Source organism: Python bivittatus, unplaced genomic scaffold (assembly GCF_059951505.1).
Source record: "Python bivittatus isolate LINGU-HERP-01145 unplaced genomic scaffold, Pbiv_v1 ctg000280_np1212, whole genome shotgun sequence".
Taxonomy (NCBI): domain Eukaryota; kingdom Metazoa; phylum Chordata; class Lepidosauria; order Squamata; family Pythonidae; genus Python; species Python bivittatus.
In genome coordinates this window covers 864276-888706 of record NW_028277066.1, presented here as the reverse complement: position 1 = coordinate 888706, position 24431 = coordinate 864276, and the positions used below count along the sequence as shown (strand labels likewise).

The 24431-nt window shown below is 43.3% G+C and overlaps 1 protein-coding gene across 1 annotated transcript in view; it reads right to left on the bottom strand.

The window, feature by feature from the left end:
• The window catches only part of MTMR3 (myotubularin related protein 3), a gene marked incomplete at its 5' end in the record, with an annotated part of 61212 nt that overhangs the window by 16134 nt on the left and 20647 nt on the right, over window positions 1–24431 (bottom strand). Inside the window, 11 exons of the mRNA XM_088143159.1 lie at window positions 170–365; window positions 1430–1541; window positions 2873–3004; window positions 3711–3916; window positions 6428–6541; window positions 9443–9539; window positions 10168–10334; window positions 11401–11483; window positions 20711–20827; window positions 22433–22522; window positions 23767–23809. Coding sequence (XP_087999285.1) covers window positions 170–365; window positions 1430–1541; window positions 2873–3004; window positions 3711–3916; window positions 6428–6541; window positions 9443–9539; window positions 10168–10334; window positions 11401–11483; window positions 20711–20827; window positions 22433–22522; window positions 23767–23809 — 1357 coding nt within the window. The remainder of the gene's footprint in view (window positions 1–169; window positions 366–1429; window positions 1542–2872; window positions 3005–3710; window positions 3917–6427; window positions 6542–9442; window positions 9540–10167; window positions 10335–11400; window positions 11484–20710; window positions 20828–22432; window positions 22523–23766; window positions 23810–24431) is intronic.

Below are 24431 nucleotides of genomic sequence, written 5' to 3'. Positions count from 1 at the left end.
CTGCTTCATTCATTCTAGGACACAACTTGTTATCTCCCTGTACTCTCCAAACACCTTATCACTCTGCATTCTCTTCCTTCAGGAAGCACCACCGTAAGTGCTCTCATCCAAAGCCTCACCACCCAAATTCAAAAGCACCCCAATCTAGATCGATTCCATGATCACAAACCTCAATGGTCCTGTAATAGGGATCCAGCAGCAGCTTGGATAGAGCCACGATCTGTGGGGTTCGGTCCCATCCATCCGAGCAGTGGACCAGGACAGGTCGCTGGTCTCTGTCCACCGCGTGGACCACCAGCAAGGCTGATTTCAGAAGCACAGACAAGTGCTGGAGCCACTTGGTGCTCTCCAGAGCTGACAGCCAGCTGCAGATGTGAAAATACAACAATCGGATGTTCACGTTCACTTAAAGCACGGAGTGTGGGTTTTCCTCGGATGAGGGTCACTCCCTGGCTTTGATTGGGTTGGGGGGGCAGGGGAGTCTGGGACAAAGAAGTGAGTGGGGTGAAAACAAAATTTAATCTGATTAATTAAGAGAACCAGAACACTCCTTACATACTTAGTAATTTCCTTTGGCAGGTAAACTAAACATTACAGTTGAGAGAAGACTGTGGGAAGGGTTTGGAATGGAGCTGAGCAAGGTTTTGCGGGGGTCACCAGTAGCCCTGGTTGTGCACCTCTACATTAAAATAAAATCAGTAATTTGGGCATTTCTGGAGCAGCAGCAACTGGAAAAGATCTACTTATCGCTCACGTGACAAAACAGCCACTTCCCAAACACCAACCCCAGAATGTTAACGAGAGCAAGATTATCAGAGGACCTTTCTGGACAGACAGTAACTCCTCCTTTGTCCCTGGCCCATGGTCTGCGTGGTACAGAAGTACACACTTGTTTCATGTGGGGAGACATCACACCTCAACAGGCCAGGACAGGGTTTCTCAACCTTGGCAGCTTTGAGATGGGTGGACGTCAACTCCTGGGGTTGCAAGGCTGGCTGGGGAATCCTGGGAGTTGACATCCACCCATCTGAAAGCTGCCAAGGTTGAGAAACCCTGGGCCAGGAAGTCACTTGAAACAAAACACAACAAAACCCAAAAGCACTGTGAAATATGGTACACACAACTCTGCAATGGTGAGATCACTTAGGAGGGAGCCAACTGGCTGCAAGTGTGATCTGGAAAATGGGTCCTGCAAGGGTACGGCAGACCTGGGAACTTCTTCAACCACAGAGGAGCGTGAGGGAGGAAACCCCCAAAGCGAACTTCCTTTGACTTTTATGGGCTGGCGCAATACAGCAACCAAACCTTGTGCCCGCCACTTCTTCAAATATAGGTCAAACGATCCAGCCTCCCTTTTGTGGGAGAAAAAAATCCGCATCTACTAAGGCGAGAAGCGACGGGTGGGAGAGAGCCGGCAGAGGCCACTTACTTTCCCGGGTCTGGCATCTGTGTGCAGAGCAAACGCAGCGACTGAAAGCTCTTCCGAATAGAGTGGATGTTTGCCATTCCCATAAACACTACTTCACAGTTCGGATAATACTCTGTTTCAAAGAGAAGGCATTTCAGAAGAGGCCGGGATGAACTGAATGAACAAGCTTTACTGTGTAAACAAGCTGGCCACAGCTGTGCTCAGCACCCTTAGCTCCCCCGCCTCTTGGGAGTTCAAAGAAAGATGGTTACAACAGAAGGGAATCGTTCTAACGCAATGAAAAGGAAATACATCCGTGGATTTATCCCCTATGCTGGGACTGGACAGTGGGCACCATCAATAACAGTGGATTTAAATTCAACGTTTGGATCACCAGCAAATGAAGTTGGATTCCTCCCCGGCTCGGCTGGCAACATGAGCAAATGACAACGGGGAAGTCAAAGCTACGGCATCAGCGTGCCAGCTGGAGAGGATCCCAGCTCTGCCCTCTCTGGCATCAGTTGGAACATGAATGGGAGCACGTTCTTTTCAACCCCCACATCCCTTAAGGCGCTGTGACTACCGGGGCGGTGGTGGGCTGTCTCTTCGAGGTAGAGAGGAGCGTCTAGCAAATGAGGATGGAATAATTTAACAGAACTTCAGACAAAACTTTAATCAGTTTTGGTGTCCCTACCTCTACGCACATGCATGGCTAGCACATACTGGGCAGAGTTTTTCAAAACGTTTCGGACTGATTACTTTCAATTTACAGATTTATAGAGAAGTGTCTCTTAAGCAATGCAACTGTTGTCTTTGACTGACTCGTACATTTATAAAGTAAACCCAAATGACTGCATGCCACAGTTGGGGGACAAAATTAACTAAGTTTATAGGAGGTTTTGATTAATCGAGCATATAGAAATCCTAGGTTCCAATGTCACTTATGTTACATAGATCAGCTGGAGCTCTCCATAGTCATTCCAGGCCTTCTCCTTCAAACAAGGAGAGGAAATGAAAAGCTATAATTTGTGGAATCCGATCCGAGGTCCCCGTGTGTCTTTGTTTCAAGGCCCTCCGTGAAACAAGTGAGGCCCAATCAGTCTTAAATTTGATTAAATTAGATGTGAATGCGATTATAACCAAGGGACACAGAGTCAATATTACTCCCCATGTATTTTATCGTCTTCCCTTTCTGTCATATGAAATTCACAACTTTGGAAGGAGCTGAAGGTAGCAAGAGACCTCTGTGCTCTCAGTTTTGGCTCCCTCTTTTGAGGGGCTCAGTTGAGTTTGCAAGTCAGAAATTAGCCACCCATACTCTAAAGCGATTCTCCTCTTGGGTTTTTACAATTTTCGGGCACCTCCCTTCTTCCTGACTACCTTTCTGAAGCAGGCAGGGCCAGTCTGGACATGCTCTCTGCCTCCTCGTGTATATAAATGCACGAACATGCTTTCAAGACCTACCTGGGCATTCACAGCCTCCTCCTTTGGCTCTGTTTGCTACTGCGGCTGTATAGGATCGTGCATCTAAGATCAAAAGCTTCTGAGGCTGGATGGCTAAGCTTTCTGCTCCCGAAGCATTGGAGATGGAGGAATCTGGGGAAGAAACAGGAAAAACAAGAACACAATTCTGCGGTAGCGATCACAAATGTGCATCCTTCTCCCCCACTTCCACCCCTTATATCAACCTGGAGCCCTCCAGATGTGCAGGGCTGCCACTCCCAGAATTCCTAGCCAGCATAGCCAGGGGAGTGGCAGTCCCAGCAGATGTAGAGCAGGCTGTTTTGGGAAGGCTGCCATATATCACAGGCAGGAGAAGCGGCTCTGTGGCTCTTGGTAGAAACTCCATGTCTGTCTCGATCCAGCATCTGTACTGGGCACTACCACTTGGTTGGAGCAGAGACAGGCGAGATAGCTAGGCTGCTTGGGTGGTTTGTCAGCACCGTCTGCCCCCCTGAATTTGATTAGTTTCCTCCTCCCTTTTATGTCAGATCATACTTCTTAAAATGGCCCTGAATGTGTTTGGCAGAAAAAGTGAAGCAGAAGTGTTACGAATAAACCCTGCACTGCAGGAGTGGAATACCTCAGCTGCTTACACCCCACGGCCATCAAAGTAGCATGACTATGCGCAAGACTGCAGCCGTGGGATTAGCATCCATGGCGCAAGCATACGGCAGTGCAGAGAATCCCAGGGAAGACGCAGAAATCTCTGACGGCTAACTCGTCTGCGGACGTTCCCCCTTTGCATTCCGTAGACAGCTCACCTTTCGAAAACAAAGCGAGGTGGCCTGACTGAGCTTACCAAACTCCGCATCCGAGAAGTCTCCCCCGCTGGAGAACTCTCGCGGACAGTTCCCATTCACAAGCTTACTGCTGCTTGACTTGGAATCGGAGGCACAGGCTTTGGCCACTGACTGGACAAGATGTTCGTCGTCAGCGTTTCTCCAGCCCCACCAGCTGACCTCGGGCTGCCCACAGCGAGAAATGACCGCCCCATTGCTCTGGTGCCTGCATGGAAACACAAATCAACCCAGCACCACTGTAACGTCACACGTGGACCCATAGGAACTAATTGCAGTGTGGGACAAAGGGGCATTTAGAGCCTTAGAAAGCTCACAGTTGAGCTGACTTGATGCCCCGTGGAACAACTCTCAGAACTTGCCATTGCTGAGATAGAATTGTGGTAAAATGCATGAATTAATGTCCACTGGGATTTAAAGAGTTTGGGGGACACTAGTGAAGAAACAGGCTGCCAAGTCATCAAACTGGCATATATCTGAATACTTAAGAGGATCTGAATTTGCTTGTCTGTTTTTCAAACACCAGTAATGAACAGCGCCTCCACAAAACATTTAAAAAGTATAATAAAGAGAAAGAGAAAGAAAAACAAAAACGAAAAACTGAATCAGCTTTTGCTGATAACTGTAAAATCATGCAGAGCCCTCTAGAACGTGAAGTCGGCCCTCGGCAGCTGGGTTAATGCTGGTCAGCAATGTCAGCAGTTTGGACATGCCTTTTGTTCAAAAAAGAGAGAACCAGGGGAACCCATCTACAGTTTACGTAATCCGTGAGTGTCCAAAGTCAGTCCATGTGGGCAACTGAGACATGAGAGACATGATGATGATTCCTTGCGTACTCTGCTGTAGGTAATCTGCAGCGGATACTCACGCGTTTCCGCAAAATGAAACAGCATTTAGCCCTACCTCTCTGAGCAGAGATTCTAAGTAGGAATCCAGAGCCGAGTACCCTGAAAAATGCTAGAACGATTGGAAAGGGGAAAGACTCCTCTTCCTACTGAAGCAGAAATGAACGTTTGCTAAGTTTCATTACTACTACTCTTATAAGACTATTCTTATTCTACTAAGAATACTGAAGTCCTAGAACATGATAAGGTGCTTAAATGATTTCCCCGCTTTCTTGCATCTAGTATTGGGGCAGACCATCTTTTTCAGAACAAAAACAGCATGTGGCTGCTTTTTTTGAGGGCTGCGTTCCAAGTGGATGGTGGGCCCCAGACTGAAATAAACTGAGTATTAATTTAACATTAATTTCACTACTGGGATTGCAATTATTCTCATGTATTTAATAAATGCTTCTTTCCTATTGTGTGAAAAACATTTTGCAACTTTGGAAAAGGCTCCAGAGTTGCTGGCAAGGCTTTCGGGGGGGAAGGGGGGTGGCCGGGACACATGCACACACGCGCGTACACACACACACACACACACACACACACAGAGTGAACCCTGACCACATTGCGCACTTCATGTGTAAATACAGAAAAGGGCACATATACACACACCCATATTTATACCCAAAAGCCCCAAGGGACCACCTGCTCCCATAACATCTCCCCAGCTGATTTGATCTGGCAGGGATTGGCGCGCTACAGGTTCCTTCAATTAGCAATGCCATCTATCAGGACCCCAGAAGTGCATTTTCTCTGTTGCAGTGTCTACCCTCTGGAACAAGGTTTCCCCTGAGATCCGGAGGGCCCCCACTCTGCTGTTGTTCAGAAGAGCCGTGAAGACCTGGATCTTTACCCAGGATGACAGAAGCCTCCTTCTAACCTAGGTTGTTTTGTTTCCACCCAGTTTGTTATTCTGCCATCTCTATGTTTTGTTTCTTGTCATTTTTCTTGTCTTGTTTTCCATGTTTTAAATCATTTCTAAACCACCCACAATCGCTGGGAGTCAGACAGCATATAAATGTAATTCTTCATCATCATCATCATCATCATCATCATCATCATCATCTCCTCTTGCTGCTGTAAAATAGAAGTGTAATGATTCTTAACTAACTCAGAGGGTGATATGCAGACAGCAATTGTAATAGTAAGGAATCCATGCGCCATTATAAATGAAACCCCCGGGAAATGCAAAATGTATGCCAGAAAAACCTAAGAGCTGTATTGGAGTACATTTCATACTGGATAGAAGAGGTCAATGGTTGGCTGAGTATGTTCCTTTAGCTCCTCTGCCAGCCATCATGTCTCTCATTTTCTCTTGCCAAGGGCTAAACGGAGCACAGAGACAAAAGTGGGAGAGGCCAGCGAAGCCTGACTAAGGGAAAATCAAGCAGGAACCACTGGCCAAACATCAGGAGGAGCAACAAGAATGGTGAAGAACAGGAGAAAACAAATGGAGCTGGAGAACAAGTCTTTCGGTCTCAAGGCCAGCAAGAAGTTACTAGTTCAGCTAGAACCTACGGTATTTTTTATTCCCCTTTGTCATACATCTGTTCCATGCTTTCCCTTTATTTCATGTCACAGTTTTTGTTCAGTACGTTTCTTAAGGTTCACAAAGATTGGGCATGGATATTTATGGGGCAGCCTGTTCAGAAGCTTTTTTCTGTCTTTACAGGAATATAAATCTTCTCCCTTTTATCCTCAAAGGATGTTGGCTTCGACAGCAAAAGGAGGCCTCCGGAATGCCCCTCTGAGATCCGGCCCTGCGATTCAGCAAACTGACCTGCAAAAACGATCATCGGGATGAGAGAAAGGTGTTTCAGGAAAGGCCCCACCTGTAAACCACCACAGGGATGCGCTTCCAAGATCGGAAACCTGACACGTTTTCCAGCTCTTTGTCTGTTATCCAGACAGGAACGATGAGTTCTTGAGGGTAGCTACTGCAGAGCCTGCGGGCAAGAGAAGAGACAAGCCGTGTGTGAGCAGACGCCTCCTGTCTCTTCTTCCATGCTGCTGCACACGGGAAATAGGCAAAAAGGAAAATTCATATACTGTACAGCAGTGTTTCTCAACCTTGGCAACTTTAAGATGTGTGGACTTCAACTCCCAGAATTCCCTAGCCAGTGTGGCTGGCTGGGGAATTCTGGGAGTTGAAGTCCACACATCTTAAAGCTGCCAAGGTTGAGAAACACTGCTGTACATGGCAAATCTAAACTGCTTCTTCTGTTCTGTTTTTTGCTAGTGCAAGAGATGCACATGCCAGCCATCACAGTTTGAGCTGTTCAGCTTAAAACTCAACTGAGGCGTGATTCGGCCAGGTTTTACTTTTTTTTTTTTTCAGATGAGCATTGTTTTATTCCAGCACAGTGGCCAATTTCAAATACAGTGGGGCAAAAAAGTATTTAGTCAGCCACCAATTGTGCAAGTTCTCCCACTTAAAAAGATGAGAGAGGCCTGTAACTTTCATCATAGGTATACCTCAACTATGAGAGACAAAATGGGGAAAAAAATCCAGAAAATCACATTGTCTGACTTTTAAAGAATTTATTTTCAAATCATGGTGGAAAATAAGTATTTGGTCACCTACAAACAAGCAAGATGTCTGGCTCTCACAGACCTGTAACTACTTCTTTAAGAGGCTCCTCTGTCCTCCACTCGTTACCTGTAGTAATGGCACCTGTTGGACCTTGTTATCAGTATAAAAGACACCTGTCCACAACCTCAAACAGTCACACTCCAAACTCCACTATGGCCAAGACCAAAGAGCTGTTGAAGGACACCAGAAACAAAATTGTAGACCTGCACCAGGCTGGGAAGACTGAATCTGCAATAGGCAAGCAGCTTGGTGTGAAGAAATCAACTGTGGGAGCAATAATTAGAAAATGGAAGACATACAAGACCACTGATAATTTCCCTTGATCTGGGGCTCCATGCAAGATCTCACCCTGTGGGGTCAAAATGATCACAAGAATGGTGAGCAAAAATCCCAGAACCACACGGGGGGACCTAGTGAATGACCTGCAGAGAGCTGGGACCAAAGTAACAAAAGCTACCATCAGTAACGCACTACGCCGCCAGGGACTCAAATCCTGCAATGCCAGATGTGTCCCCCTGCTTAAGCCAGTACATGTCCGGGCCTGTCTGAAGTTTGCTAGAGAGCATTTGGATGATCCAGAAGAGGATTGGGAGAATGTCATATGGTCAGATGAAACCAAAGTAGAACGTTTTGGTCTCAACTCGTTGTGTTTGGAGGAGAGAGAATGCCGAGTTGCATCCAAAGAACACCATACCTACTGTGAAGCATGGGGGTGGAAACATCATGCTTTGGGGCTGTTTTTCTGCAAAGGGACCAGGACGACTGATCCGTGTAAAGGAAAGAATGAATGGGGCCATGTATCGTGAGATTTTGAGTGAACACCACCTTCCATCAGCAAGGGCATTGAAGATGAAACGTGGCTGGGTCTTTCAGCATGACAATGATCCCAAACACACCGCCCGGGCAACGAAGGAGTGGCTTCGTAAGAAGCATTTCAAGGTCCTGGAGTGGCCTAGCCAGTCTCCAGATCTCAGCCCCATGGAAAACCTTTGGAGGGAGTTGAAAGTCCATGTTGCCCAGTGACAGCCCCAAAACGTCACTGCTCTAGAGGAGATCTGCATGGAGGAATGGGCCAAAATACCAGCAACAGTGTGTGAAAACCTTGTGAAGACTTACAGAAAATGTTTGACCTCTGTCATTGCCAACAAAGGATATATAACAAAGTATTGAGATGAACTTTTGATATTGACCAAATACTTATTTTCCACCATGATTTGCAAATAAATTCTTTAAAAATCAGACAATGTGATTTTCTGGATTTTTTCCCCCATTTTGTCTCTCATAGTTGAGGTATACCTATGATGAAAATTACAGGCCTCTCTCATCTTTTTAAGTGGGAGAACTTGCACAATTGGTGGCTGACTAAATACTTTTTTGCCCCACTGTATAAAAACACAAGGTGCGCATACGGCCATTAAGAGAGAGCAAGGCATGACCCTCGCTGACTCACCTAGCAATTGCTTTCTTTTTTGAAAAAAAATGCCAGATTTGCACCACTAGAAATTAACAAGCAAAAGGTGTAAATGTAATGGCTTTGGGAAAAGGCATACGGGCAAATGAGCCACTTCAGGCTACGCTATGTACCACTTGCTGCTGCGCATCGCAGGGCAACACTGCAGGTCCAAAGATCGTAAAATTACAGTAACATACTGGTTTATTCTCAATAAATAGATGACCGTAAAAAACTCAGCTGTATCTTTCCCTTCCCTTCCCTTCCCTTCCCTACAGTCCTTTATAGCACCACTTCCTCAGCCTCAGAATGGAACTCTCATCTGGGAAAAGCCGTTGTGGTTCTTACTGTTTTTCACTGTGCCACGCTACGGTTTCTTACCCATGATATATTGAATAGATTTGGCTAAGCCATAACTCATGAAATCTAACTTGTTGGGTTCTCACAGATACTGAAACAAAACAAACCATATTATGGCTAAAAGCAACATGTGAACCCATTCGATGTAGCTGGTGTCAAAAGTCTCAGTAGCCTTTTGAGGCCAGAAAGGAGAGAGAGATAGTTGCATCCATCTTTTCATTGATTCACTTATAAATGCTGATAGAACAAGTGAGTGCCAGGCTCCTTCAATCTGCCTTTGGAAACTTTAAAGCTGTTCCAAAATGTCAAGCTGCTTCAAATAATTAGCAGCATTGGCATATGATCACAGCTAGGTCCATGTACAGCTTGCCCTGAAATGTTGGCTTCCACAAAAGCAGATGGCTTTCTGATGGGCAAGTGTCTACGAACATCTAAAGAGCTTACTTGTACTTCTCGTTGATATTGGAGATCCGCCAGGCATTGTTCATATCAAAACCCATCCGTTCCACCTCGTTTTTGAACCTCGAAGTCACATGTTCTCCTAGGTACGACAGGAGACGACAGGAAGCAAACAGAAAACACGTGTTTGTTTTGTACAGTGAGATATTCCCCAATGGACTTAGTAATAGCAGAAAATTCCTTTACAGAATTTAGTGTTCATCTTTACTCATAGCCCATTATTCTAGCTGGTTTTCCAGTTCTTTGAATAATATTGCAAAGAAAAACTTATTAATCCTGCATAACAGCAAACACAATACTCTGTAAAGACAAAACATACAAATATTAACCTATCGTCTATTTCCTGCATTGACCTCTGAAATGATGCAGAACAATCCTGTATGGGATAATGTCATGTAGGAAGCACAATGCAAATACTAATCTTGCAACAAATCACGCACCAGCTGATGCTCCACAATGCCAAAACATTCTTGTCATGTGCAAAGCTATCTTCAAATAGTCATCAATTCAACTGTTCCATCCCAAAGTCTCCTTTATACAAAAATATGATCCAAATTATTTTCAAGAGGCAAGGAACTAATTTTACAGATCACCAAACTGAAAAAGTACCCAAGACAACCAGGGAAGGTGGCCTCACAATCATTCTGTTTCAACCACTGTCGTTTGTTACTTCCTGCTCTGTTGCTGTGTAAGCCAAAGCTGAAACCTACCTGGCCTGCACAAATCCCCATGTTGCTCCTTTTCACTAGCATACACCTCCATACACCAGGCATGGTAAGCAAAGGAAAAAAGATCCTCTATCTTTGAAGGGGGGCGGATAGCATTGTTCAGCCGCTTAAGCCACTCTTGACATTGCTCAAAAGTAGAGAACTGGCACCTGCAAAGAAACAAATACAGAAACCAATGAGAGGCAAGAATTGTTTAACTTTCCTTCAGAAAAATCCAAGCCACAGAATTAAATGGAAGGTTAAGGTTAAGGTCAAAGCAGACCAGAAAGAAGTATCTATTGATGTTCAACTTTCTAAGTTGGCCTGCATATTTATTTTCTGACAGGTGAATCCCACATTGATGAGTTAAAAAATGCAAGGTAGCATCATCGGCCTGGGGCCATCCGATCTGTGCTTGGTTTTTCGTGTAACATCTTATATCACCCAGCCTTCCCCTCCCCGGGCCCCCATCCAGATGTGTGGAATTCAACTCCCTGCATTCCTCAGCCAGCCCCATCATTAGTGAGAATTCATGAACTGAACTTTACAGTCTGGACAGCATCCAGGCTGTGGAAGGATGATATAACTCAAGCCATGATGCCTAAATATTTTTAATCAAAGCTAATCAACATTTTTTGTACCAAGGCATAAATCAACAGACCGAACAAAGCTATATATCTGGGAATTATAAATTTGGGGGGGACCTTTTCATACACCTTTTCCTCATAAATTGCATTTCCAATTAAAACACAGTCTTCATTCACCTTTGTCAATATTATCAGGATTATATTTAAGTGTCCAAATTGTTGGGTCACTGGATGCAGCATTGAAACTTCAATGTAGCCCCAGTGGTTGCTTCGGCCATAGAAATCACAAAATCGTGAAATCATTTGCACGAAGAAAAAATGGGTCTGAAATGAAAGGTCTGAAATAATGCAAACGTAGCATCTCCCATTGGCAGCAAAATGAATCCAAAAGGTCAATTACGCTCAGGCCAAACCTACAGCCGCGTTCATAATGACGGATAAATAAGTGATCTATTATTTCTGATATTCCAATGCCATCAACTGATAAATTCAAACTTTACTCTGCCAATATTTTGCTGGTACCATGAAGTCTGGAGTTGGGAGGAAACTTTACTATTAAAGGATAATTCATAATGATTTAAAAGGCAATTATATTTATTTTAGGGAGGGGAGGTCATACTAACATGAAATACAGATTGTGGGCACATACCTGATAACTTTGCAATCTTTGCAAGTCAAATGAAGCTGGAAAATATCCCGACATTCCACGTTTTCTATAAGCTGCAATGGAACCTGTGATTGAAGAGATTACATAAGCTTACTCCAAAAGGCTAACATCCATTTTCTCACAAGGATTTATTAGACCGTTGAAGCCTTGGAATGATACATTACTCACTTCGGCAATTCCTCTTAGTATTTCCCTCCAAGCATCTGAGGTTAAATCATGAAATAGTGAAGCAATAATATGGCATACAGCCACATTTCTCGTCTTGATCTAAAATTCACCTTGATGAAATGGTGTTGCATTCAATTCTACTGTACAGCTGCAAATGTTTTTTATACAGTAAACTTTCAGACAGGGAAGCACGACGTCTTGACCCTTTTGACTATCTTCAGGAATGCATTCGAGTTAAAACGGTCAAGGCAGACCAGTTGAGGCTGACTCTGGCAAGAACGCCGCTGCTGACAAAGAACGCAGAGGGGAAATTGCTCACAGAACTCCGAAACGTCAGCTTCAAAAGACCTGAACTGAGTTCTAGCACACTTATCTGAATTTGGTCATAAGGAACGAGGTTGTTTGATGCACACAGCAATTTAACTTTGGAACCCACCCAGTGAGCTGGGTGGCTCTATAAATTTAATAATAAATAAAAATAAACAAACTTGGATCTTGGTATTCGAGGGACGGCCTCTGCACATCTGCCTGTCCAAGGCTTAAGCTCTGCTTTGGGGACTCTCCTCTCTATCTCCCCACCTGGAGCTGCAATACGCTAGGGCAGGTTTCTCACCTGTCATTCCCTGACTACCAAACCCTCTCTTCTGGTTGGTATAGTTCAGTGTTGTCCAAACATGCTGGCTGGGGAATTCTGGGAGTTGAAGTCCACTCATCTTAAAGTGGCCAAGTTTGGACAACACTGGTATAGTTGCACGGGCACTGACTTTATGTTGGCACCAGGTTTAGACCTCATTATTTATAATCTTCCTGGCTGCTGCTTGAAAGTGTCAGTATGTTTACTTAGGTTACACGGAAGCATGGATTTTTATTTTTTTTTTATAGCGGCCACTGAAATTGTTGTATTGATTGTGCCACTCCTTGAGATCCAGGTATAGGCCAATTAAAAATAAAACATTTGTATGATTCCAGTGGCAACAGTATGTTATTGTGTGTGTATACACATGCACACACACAGAGCTCCCCTTTCTACTTTTGTGATCTGATTATGCAGGATTTTTTGTCCCTTTTTATTTGATTCTCAAACCACCAGGAAATAATTCCTTCTTTCATCAAGAGAGTAGAGTATCAGCACATTCTTGATAACCTTGACATCATCAACATCACAGCCTCTTCCGAAATGGTGCCATCTATTGCAGCACATACAGCAGCCTTCAATTTCTGGTTGAAGAGGAAAGCATTCGACCTCAATACAGCATTTCTAACAGATACCAGCAAATGATCACCCAGTTCCAATTCTCATAATGAGAGGAATTTTACAAATTGTTACACACTGGACACTTTTCATTGTCTCTTGCTAGCACTGAATGTCTGGAGGACAAAGCGTGCCTTGGGGAAAAGCAACTGGCATGAAGAAACTGGGAAGGCATTGCGTTGTTCGGGCACCCGGTAAGCAGATCAGTTGTGTATGGAAAGAATTGGAGCCACAAGGGTGGTATGGAAGCATTGCTGGTGGAACAGGCAGCAAAGTGGGAGGGGGGCACTATGCTCACATTTACACATATCACACTAAGACAGAAAAACAATAAGGGATTGAGAGTTTCCATGCAAAAGCCAATTATCTGAATTATCTGAGCTCCTCTGTGAAGCCAGGCCTTATTGTCTTCATGTCTGTTGGCCTCCTTTGCAACCAAAAGGTTAGAACCATTTTTATAGGTTTCTTTCTTATTACTGCACGCAGATAACCCGCGGCTTCACCAGTTGTCATGGGACTGGGAGGCGGGTGCCTTCCTGACAGTCAGCTGTCTTTCTTAAATAGTTCTTGCTTCACTAACCTTCAAAAGTACTCTGAGAACACTAAGAAAGCCTATGTACATATGACCAAAGGACACAGAGTGTTGGAGCTTGAGGAAGCTTTTGCAAAACTTCCCCGCGTTAAAAAGTTTTGCTTGACTTCTCCAAAGACATATGGTGAGATTTTCCCAAAGACCAGGCTCACATAGGTCACAGTTGCTTCATCAAACTGTGGCTTGCTTTATCTATTTATCTATACACCTTACAGACCGCTCCAATCAACTGATTCTATGTGGGATGCAATTCCCCATATCCATAACTTGGGTTAAAACAGATAAATTAGGCAGAATTAATATAACCTTATCGATTATAATCAATCAAATTAAAAACCAATGTCGCCATACACTGACTGGGAACCAAAGCTTTCCAAACCGAAACAGGCCTGATTAATCAAATAGAGGAAAAATCACAGCAATCCTCCCCCCAGGGTTGATGGAATAACCAAATCCTTGCAGATTTTTTGAAAATCAAGGGGGGGGGGGTCATTCAGATAGCTTGGGTGGGGCAGGGAAATACTATTCCAGAGAAAGGGGCAGTGGCTGAAAAGGTGTGCTTCTGTGGCCCCTGTAGGTAACAATCTCTAACTGTGGGGACACGTAGAGAGCCCACTCCATTAGATCTGATCAGCCAGTTTGATGTCATGGGAAGGAGGCAGTCCCACAGATAGCCAGGCCGTAAACCACGAAGATGAACTGCACTCAGAAGCCAAGTGCTTCATATAATGTGTTTCCCTAAACTAAACATTCTAGTCTTCTCTCGGCTTGTTCTTCCTAATACTGACTCTCATTTTCAAAGACGCCTCTTTGACACCTACAACTCAGTGTTTCCAACTGCCCCCTCAGTTTTCTCTTGCTCTGTTCCTTGTCTCCATCTGTTTCACTTTCCTTCCTTCTGAGCAGCCTCTTTTATGCACAACCTCTTTAATGCCGTTCACATTACTCCCCATAAAAATGGCATATTTACTTCCTAGGAAAGGCATTTCATGCTCCTCTGGATTCTGACTTTTGGCCAAGCATTATATCCATTCCCCGAGCCATTTCCATGCTTAAAACCACCACAAATCAAAACACACCATGCAGGTAACAATTAGTGCCAGCCTTCGAATAACAATTTGCTGAATTGGTTAGCAAAATGCAACTTTCAATATGAATCAACCATTTTTCAGAGAAAAAAAATGTAAACCTTTTGGAAATGGGTGAAGAGGAGCCTCTAGGAAAAAAGAAGGAAACAATAATAATAAACAACTTGCATGCCGGGATGAAAGTGAAGTAAGGGTGAACTGGGAGGAGTATTTTAGAGATTTATATGAGAATGACGGTGAAATGTCAAAGAGTGGAACTGAAATGAATGCTAAAATTGTAAAATGCTAAAGAAAAATTGATGAAAAGGAAATCATGGTTGTGAGAAAACTGAAAATAATCGTTGCAGGTATAGATGCTATAACTGGAGAATATGGATGTGGTTTGCTTAGGAAGACCCGTTTAACATATGTGTGAAGATCGCATCTGTGCCCAACGATTAGAAGAACGCTACGATTGCTCCCCTACACCAGAGGTTCTTAACTTAGGGTCTGTGGATAGATTTCAGGAAGCCCATGAACGTGGATGGGAAAAAAAATACAACTTTATTTTCATTATTTTGTGCATTTAAATAAATTTTTCTGCGAAGGGGTTTATAGGTTTCAGAGACTCTCAAAGAGGCCCAAAAAGGTTGAGTACCCCTACCTTACACAAAAGGAAGGTAGTAAGAGTGAAATGCTGACTGAAATGACATAAGAGGTGACAATATTGGGGAAATACAATCTGACCCTATGCTGAGCAGAGGGTGAAGAGATTGGATTTTTGTTCCTTGGAGGCCACTGAGAAATGCATTAAGGTAAGAAAGTTTACCATACATTTGATGATTTGAAGAAAGCTTATGACAAAGAGAATACACTTGAATTATGGAATGTTTGGTGCAAACATGAACCTGAAAGTGGGCTGGGATGAAAGCACGAGTGAGAATGAATGGAGGTGGTTTGTCAAACAGAGAATGAATGAAGACATAATCACAAACTATTTGAAAGGAAAGGGAAAGGGGAAGGGGAAGGGGAAGGCTAAGAAAGTCATGGCTGGATGAAGGTGATGAGGTCCTCCAAGAGAGGTGAGATTAATGAACAAAAAGCTGTGGGGCAGGCAGTAGATGGATGTGGTGGAAGCGTGGATGGTTTGCACTTGCAAAAAGCTACGGAAAGGGATAGTTAATGATAGTGACATAAACTAGATCTAGCCATGTTTCCCTTTCTTTTTCTTATCTTATACCTTTCATTTCTTTGACTCATTATTTCTTACTCCTTTTCTCTGCTCTTACGTAATGTCACATCCTCCAAAAGGGAGGACCATGGTGGGTAGGTACATACATACCAATCACATTACTAGTTATGAGTGAGCATGCAAAACTAGTCAAGCTTACCATTGCCATTTTACAGAGAACAATCTCTAGGAATGTTAACTACCTGTAATTAAATAAACAATCTCCTAAAGACATTAGAAGCTTCTGAACTGGCTATGTACTACGGCTGGTAAGCGCTACTTTGGGGGAAATAAATGATTCTCCATGAGTAATGGAATAAAAATTTTTAAAATTAAACCAAATGGGAGAAGAAAGGCTATGGTGTAATTAAACTTCATATCTGAACCTCTGAAACTCAGTGAACTGTAGCCAAGACTTACTCAGAATAAAACCCAGTCCAAATGCATAGCTTTTGGGAGCATCTCAATTGTTTCCAAATGACATCATTTAGACAACGAATTTCATGCACGCACAAAGTATCCTTGTTGAATATGCAACTGATCCTGAAGGACGGACGTGTCAGCACTTCAGAGAAGCCACCATTCCATTAGTTTGCCACTTGGCCTGCTGAATCTTTTATTTACGTATTTATTTATACAGGAGGGAACTTCATGCTCTGACATGATCCATGCATGCCTGCCCGTGTTGCAAGCCATGGTCAGCACATGTTCACTGTATTCCAAGCAAAAGTGCGGCAGTAAAAATGCTAAACAGCAACTTTCTACTTACTGAGATCTCAAAAGCAGCAAATTTACAGACACTCTAATGAATTGCAAACAAAGAACAAAATTAGGCAAAAATCAAAGGCTGCGAGATATAAACCTTACATCAAGCTAGATAACTATCAAACCCAAAATGAACACCGGGGCCATTAAACTTAACATGCTAATGGGAGGGAAGGGGGGTCCATTAAAGCAGAATGGGATTTCACACATGCATATTTTATATATTTCACAGCTTTTATGCTTGTGTAAAATGGCAAATGAGAACTGATGCATCCATAGAAACCTACAATGTATAGACATGTTTTTTTCATGGCTGAAGTCTGCTAAAGCAAGGTCCGTTAAGCTGAGGATTTCCTGAATTGAATTTGGGGTTATGAATTTCTGCCTGGACAAGATGTTCAGAAATGACAACTCAGAAATTTCATCCAGCATTCCAAGGAAGGAGTTAGGTGATCCATTTTCAGTGAAGCTGTGAGATAAAAGCTAACCAAGATAATTAGACTTAATAAGGATTTCGCTATGTTCAGCTAGCTCCACAATAAAAATACTAAAAAAAGGGATCTGTGCTCTCCAGAGTACTGAAAATTGCAGCTGCAGTACTTAGAACCAAAGCATTACAAAATTACAGAATGCAAGAATCAGAAGGGAACCACAGAGATCACCTTAACTAGCTCCCTGCTCAGTGCAAGTATCTTTCATAGATGGCTGTCCAGCCCCATGAGAATACCGCTAATAGGGGAGAGTTCCCTACAGCTGGTTTGATTCCTTAACAGTTTTTTCTGTTAGGAAATGTCTCTGAATGTTCACCTGTCACCCCTATAAGATAGACCAGGTCAAGAAACCGACTCCACAGGAAGGCTATAACTATACTTCATTGAGATAGGCCAGTGTTTCTCAATCTCAGCAACTTTAAGATATGGCTGGGGAATTCTGGGAATTGAAGTCCACACATCTTAAAGTTGCTGAGGCTGAGAAATACTGAGATAGGGTATACAGTAACAGTCTTGCAAGTCTGCTTGTGTTTTACCTTCCTTCCCTCTTGTAACCCATTGAGGAGGCAGCCGGAGCCTCCTCCCAACGTACCTCTCTTCCCTGGGCTTAGGAATTCTTCTGCCCTTGTAGTCCCTGTAATGGCTTCTGAATCTTCCCTTCAAGACTATCTCCATGACCACATCACTTGAATCTCCTTTCTCAAAATCTCAACCCACTGGTCCTTGTCCTGCCCCCGATTACTACAGAGAATGGCAACACCTCTCTTACACGTAGCAGCTTTTTGTAAACAACTATCACAGCTCTCCCTAGTCTTCCCTCTGCTTTTTTTTAATAATAATTTTAGTTTGCTAAAACCTAAGGTTGCAAATAAATGTATGTAAACTAATAATAATTTAAAGTTCAAAAATACAAAGATAAAAAACTAATACAACCCTAGTCTTCTGTTTGCAAGCAAATAATTAGTTGGCCAGATTTGCACAAATGCTAGCCTAGCTAAAACCATCATCACTGAATAAATTATGGTGGTTTAATGGGGGTTCAATGTGTTGTGGGAACCCAGCCATTATCTTTATACTTTGTGTAAACCAGGCCACATTAACCCAATGTATGATTTGTTTAGGCATGCCATGTTATATGAACATAGCAATTCTATGTTTTGTTAACCCAGGTTTGGAATTTGATGGGTTGCACATGCCAGCTCACTCACAGCTGGAGCTCTTGGACTACCACCTTCTGCCATAGATGTCTGTGGTCTCTCATTACAGAAATTCCCATGCAACATTAAAGTATTAATTCATTTAACATTACATAATTTAACATTATATGAGAAGGTATCCAGTCCAAGCACGCTCTCTTGCATAGCCAAGCAATAACTTACTATCATGTCAACAGCAATTGTGTTCTTCATTTAGAATGCAGTCAGTTGCTAAACAAACATTTTGACTCTTTGGGTTCTTTCTGAGGTTAATTTTGCAACTGACTAGCTGAACATCAGAGACGAGACAGGAATCAGCTAAAATGAAAACAAGCTCGCAGCCCCAAAGGAAAGAGAGAGGAAAGATCCAGCCAATGCTTAACATGGACATCTTTTGTTTAATTACATGATCCTACATCATGGCCTTAGCATGAGGGTCCTGTATGTGAAAATAAGAGACGGTGAAAGATTACAGCCACGCTTGGGCTGTGGCTGATCATGTGAGAGCGTGCCACGGAGGATGGGGTCTAGAAAAAGCTGCCAAAACGTGTCTATGTTAAGATATGAATGGAATGGATGCAATTTTTTTGTTTGCCCTGACTGAAGGCTCCAAGCTAGGCAGCAGAGATCTGTCTGACTCCTGCCTTGCTTGACATGCCCCTCCTTTTTAAAAAAAAAATCTCTTCATTAAAACAGGTGAATAAAATGGCAGCCAGGCCTGCTGCCCAGCAAAGAGCCAATCTCCACCATCAGCTTTATTTCCGAAAAGGCTTCTGAGCCTCACACCCACCCCGTCAGCATTCTGAAAAAATAAAGGAAGGAGATGGGTGCAGCTCAGAGCTTTGCTCGGGAATGGGCCAAGTGGCCCAGAAATGGCAGGTCAGCTGGGGTGCTAGAGATGGGGAGGGAAGAGGAGGACTCAAAGCAGGAGCAAGGAGGATCCTGCAGGTTTTGCCCCCCCCCCCAAGGATTTGGGGACCGGCTTTGCCCATGGCAAAACTTCACAGCCTGCTTACAACATTCCAGCAGCTCTGCTCAAACAACAAGGTCGGGGATTCATTCATGCAGAGGCCTGGATTAAGTTAAAGACCAAGATATAGTTCTGATTCTATTTCTTCTCACGGTCATATCTTTCGGATGACTCAGAGCTTTGTGATAGGCTAGAAAGCAGAGTAATATTTTGTAGGTGCGCAGCTGCCAACGAAGAGAACTGTTCTAACTTGCTGGCCGACAAGGGACTCACGCATTTCCCCAGGAGAATATGCATGAGGATTAAAATAAAATAAAATAAAATAAAATAAAATAAAATAAAATAAAATAAAATAAAATAAAATAAAATAAAATAAAATAAAATAAAATAAAATAAAATAAAATACAACACAACACAACACAACACAACACAACACAACAACGATGCTCTTCTTGTCCTAAATCAGCCGTTTTTAAAAAGAACCTGTAAGATCACTTAAAATTCCACCCGCCTCTCCGCACTGGCACACCCAGCCAGGTGGCACCACAGTTGGCTGCCATGGAATGAAGCGCCACAAATAATAGAACTTTCCCAAAATCTTACAGGGGAGAGAAACCATGGTCGCCCGGGCTTCTCAGAGATCAGTTCTGAGCTGAGTGCTCTTCAGGTGAAGTAGAACTCAGACTCACACGTCTGCTGCCTCTTTTAAAGAAGAGGAAAAAGCGGGGGGAAAAACACCTGTGTTCCAGCCCAAGTGGGATTCATTATATGCAGCAACAAATAGTCAAGGGCCAATTCAAATCAGACTCTTCCACATTCAAGCAACAGCCTGCATTCTTCCTTATCAGGTCTCTGTACTGAAGCATACAGACAGAAACCCAGAGGCCGCATTCACCAACCTCAAGCATTCTTACCAGCAGCAGCAACCAGAGAGGGACAGGTAAGAAATGAGTTTGAAACTGAGCCAGAAGCTGCAGAGAATAAAGGTTCGCTCTCCTGTAGCTGCAGGAAAGAAACCTTAAAAGCTGGTGCACGAAGGTGCTAAGGCAATCGAGTAGAGAAACTGAGGGGAGGAGCGGCTGGAACGCAGAAAGGGAGGAGAAGGCTGCATTCTTCAGAACAGTTGAAGGGAAACAAACACCCTTCCTCAATTCCAAACCTCTGCCAGCTTCAGAACTGCTACATCTAACGTAGAACTCATGAGCATCACGGAATATAGCAACAGTAGGTACCTCTGCATGTGGTACCCCAGCAGCCTGATTTTTCATGCTTTAGGAGAAGAGGAAGGGCAAAATTAAATGTTAAGTTTCTCCAATATATCAACTTTGTGTTGGGGAAAAAAATTTTATGTCTGGAAAAAACACTCAGAGCATCAGCCTCCACATCTCTCAGGGGTGTCACGGGGCCACTGCACTGACTGCAGTGCTTAGAGGCAAAAAGTAACAGCAGGAGGAGGAGGAGCTGTGATGACTACGTGCAGTTCCTGGCCCCAAATGGATCTACCCACGCCTCTCCCACTTCCACCACCACCAAGTTTCTGGTTCAGAAGAGACAACTTACATTCACCATGGACTCCTTAAATTTGATGTGAAGCCTGTAGTTGGACAGGGCAATGACAGCATCCTCTGCTCGGCCAACGAACTCGGTACTCTCCCCATGAAGCTCAAGAAACGGGACCTGCAGAGACAGCGGAGAGATCCGTTTTCTTTACAAGCGGATGGTGGCCTCTCAAGGCCAAAGATGTCTATCTCAGAAATCCATGCCCCTTGAAGGAACATAAGATGGTCACCATGAAATAGCAAAACACACAAACGTGTGTGCGTGCAAACACTTCCTAAAATGGGGTTTCAAGGCTCTGGGACAGAAACCAAAGGGGGCAGGGGCATTTCTATATTCATTGTTACCTGACCCCACAGTCACGTGTGTCTGGGTAAACTATATTATTATGCAGAGGCTGTAACAAGGGGACCTGAGTCTGCAACATGGTGCCCATGGGCCTCAAAGGGCCCAAATGCTCTGTCCTTGGCCTCAGACTAGCTCCATGACCCACCTGATTATCAATAGATTATTTTAATTTCTAAGCATTAAAGGGAACCTACCATGTTGTGAAGCAAAGCACCAATTGCAGTCTAATCTTTATTTCTGGGGTAGGGGAAGGAACTCTTGACCCCTTGGGTGCTTTTGGGCCCTGTTACATACTCTGGAGGCAGTTCAGAATATAAACATAAGAGGAAGTGCACCCAATGCTCTACTTGAAAGCTTCCCACCACTTATAAACAAGTTAGAAGAACGAACACAGAGCAGTCGTGAGGGCACAGGGGTGGTGAAGAACGACTCCACCAGTCTGCCTTCTGGGAAGTGGGGTTTTGAGCCTGCCTCCCCAAGTGCGGCGGCCATATAACTTTTGCCCCAAAATGCCCAATGCACCCACCAGCCCAAAAAGCTGTGGAGCCCTGCAAGAGCATCTACGAGCATCTGTGCATAGTGACTGCTCTTCGTCTTTCATATCAACTCCCTATCTAATATTCTCATAAAAGAGAATGTTAGTAACAGATGCTCAACCAAACCAAGTACAGGTTAGAAGAAATGACTTTTGGTCCCAGCTTGGCAGCCACTGGAGCAATAAGGAGCCTTTCAAGCCATTCCAGAAAGCAAGATTATTTTGCTGTCCTAAATTATCATCAACTATAGAAATTTCAGAGCAAGACCTTGGTGGGGGGCAGAATAGAGACATCCGACTTGGCCTCCCACACAGAGGAATCTTATTGCAAGGATGGACCAATTGCTTTTTTACTCTGAATGAAAACCAGCTAAATAAAAATAACTCCAAGAGTTATTTTGCTAGTTGGAACTAGCCCAGCACTCCTATTTACTGGACTTTAATGGGGGAAAAAACAATCTTGAGAAAATTTCACGGACATTGGATGCATTAAGAAGAAATGGGTGATTCCAAAGGATGGATATGTCCAAAGGATATATGATCTTCTCAGTCTTCAAAAGGGTCTACTTGACCCAAACAAGAAACCTGGAATGTTCACAGGCAGAGGTCTTACAAATGTTTTATTTCTAATGGCAGGAAGAAAGACCAATGACCAACTGGTTTACTAGAAAACTTCTAAGTATATAGAACTTTTGCAACCAAGCTTGCTGCTTCAACCAAAAAGCTTAAACTTCTACGTGCAAACCAAATCAAGCACACCAAAGTTCTGCTGTCTGATCTAGACTAAAACCAGCACCACCATTGGGTCACGCTGCAAGAGCAAAGGAGAGTCAAGTGATGACCTGGAGATTTTCATCCTCCCGGATCAGCTGCTTCCTGGGGAAGATCTGATTAGCTTGGATGCATTCAAGGCTATGATGAGTCTCTTCATCCTGAGAATTATTAATTATTAATTTTAGTGGTCAAGCCAATCATTCTGTTCACGTCAACAGAGTTATACACCCATACATACTAGTTACATTTTTCCACTAACTGAATAGTCACAAAGATTCATTCTTGGTTACTACATTTTGAAACTCCGTTCTTATGCTTCCTCTACCAAACCTTTTGGGTAGGCCCGTGTACAAAAACTGGCGCTATGGAATTTAAATCCAACTTTGAAACAGGGTTCATGCAGTACTTCAAGCCGTGGTTTGTCTGATTTATGGTTTGTGAATTTTACAAAAGGACACCACTCCACTGCTTTCTCAGGTTGTCCTTTGTGGAGCACTCCACTGAGGCAGAGCGCAGCACACAATCTCCTGGTGAATCACTCTCTGCACACAACTGATGGGAAGCCTTGCTCAGCTATATGCCTTCCTTGACTTCCCCCCTCCTTGCTGTCCCTATCCCTCGCCCTGCCAGACTTGGGGAGAGCAGCAGGCTGGGTGAGATTGTCTTTGTAGGAGTCTGGGAGGAGGGTACAGATGTGCTTTTCAATGTTGCTTGATTTCTGACATGCACTGTTTGGATGACTGACTCATACTTCAGCAGAGTTTGCACTCCAGGAAGGATTTCTCCCTAAACCCTCTGCATTCATTCACAGGTGAGCCTTAGCATGGGATACAAAACCTAGCGAGTGGTGGTTTCATCAACAAGCAATGGTTCAACAAACCACAACTTAGTGTAGTGTGTGAACCCAGTGAAATCCAGTGCTTTAGCTGTGCTGAATGATACCATTTATTTTACATCAGGAATCCTGGAAGTGTGTCCTGTTGAACTAAACACCCTTTATTTCTCTGTGAATGGGAAACAAGGGTTCAGGGGCACAGACAAAAGTCTCCGTCTGATCAGATAAAGCAAAGGGGCAGGTGAAGCAGCTTCACCTGGATGAACCTTCCAGGGACAGCAGTGACTTAATTCCCCAACTCACTGCTTCCATTACAAGCTACAGTTTTCTATGATGCCCTCAACAGAACAGAGTGAAACTTCATCCATTTTTGCTAGCATCAAAACAAAGTCATCTTCTGAAGGAGTTGTAATCTCTTAGTACAATCAAACTTTGAAAGATTGCTGCAAGCAGCCAAGGGTTGCCACTCTTGGATTCTCGTGCTTCAACTGTCCTTTTTCTTTCACAGCCCTGAAAGAATCTATGCACGTACCATGACAGAGCCTAGTTACAAGCCAAGGTCCTCACCCTTGCTTTCAAAATTCTGCAGCACTGTATATCATGGGAAGACCTGGAAGACAAAATCAGATAGATCAGATCAGATCAGACAGTGGATATTGAGCGCAATACATTTATTATTTGCAAATAAATATTAAAATTTTGAATCACCCAACAGGCCAAAAGGACATATATAGAATTCTAGTGATAAAATTTAGACACAAGCTTTATTAATTCTATTATGTTTTATTTAAAATATTTATAGACTATCTTTCACGTCAAAACTCTTGCCAAGGTGGCTATGTATAATAAAAGGAATTAAAACATTCTTAAAATTAACATATAATCTAAGTAAAAAAAAAAAAAACCACTTCCAAATTCTAAAAACCCAGGCTTCAAAACTGAACCTGACTCACTGAATCTGTTCTGAAAAAAATGATTTGCATAATGCCTTTAAAGACTAATTACAATATATTCAACCACCAATTTGACTTGTTTCTCAACTGTTTCCGATACTACAAAGTAATTCCCTTCTAAATTTTCTTGGTGGTTAAAATAAGTTTCTAATGCCATATAGGAGTCTGCTATTAAAGACTAAAAGTAAAAAAAAAAAAAAAAAGCATTTTATTTCTTGGACATACTTAAAGTAGCTCCTTGCATTCTGGTCAATTCAATCCCTAATTAAATCCAACTGC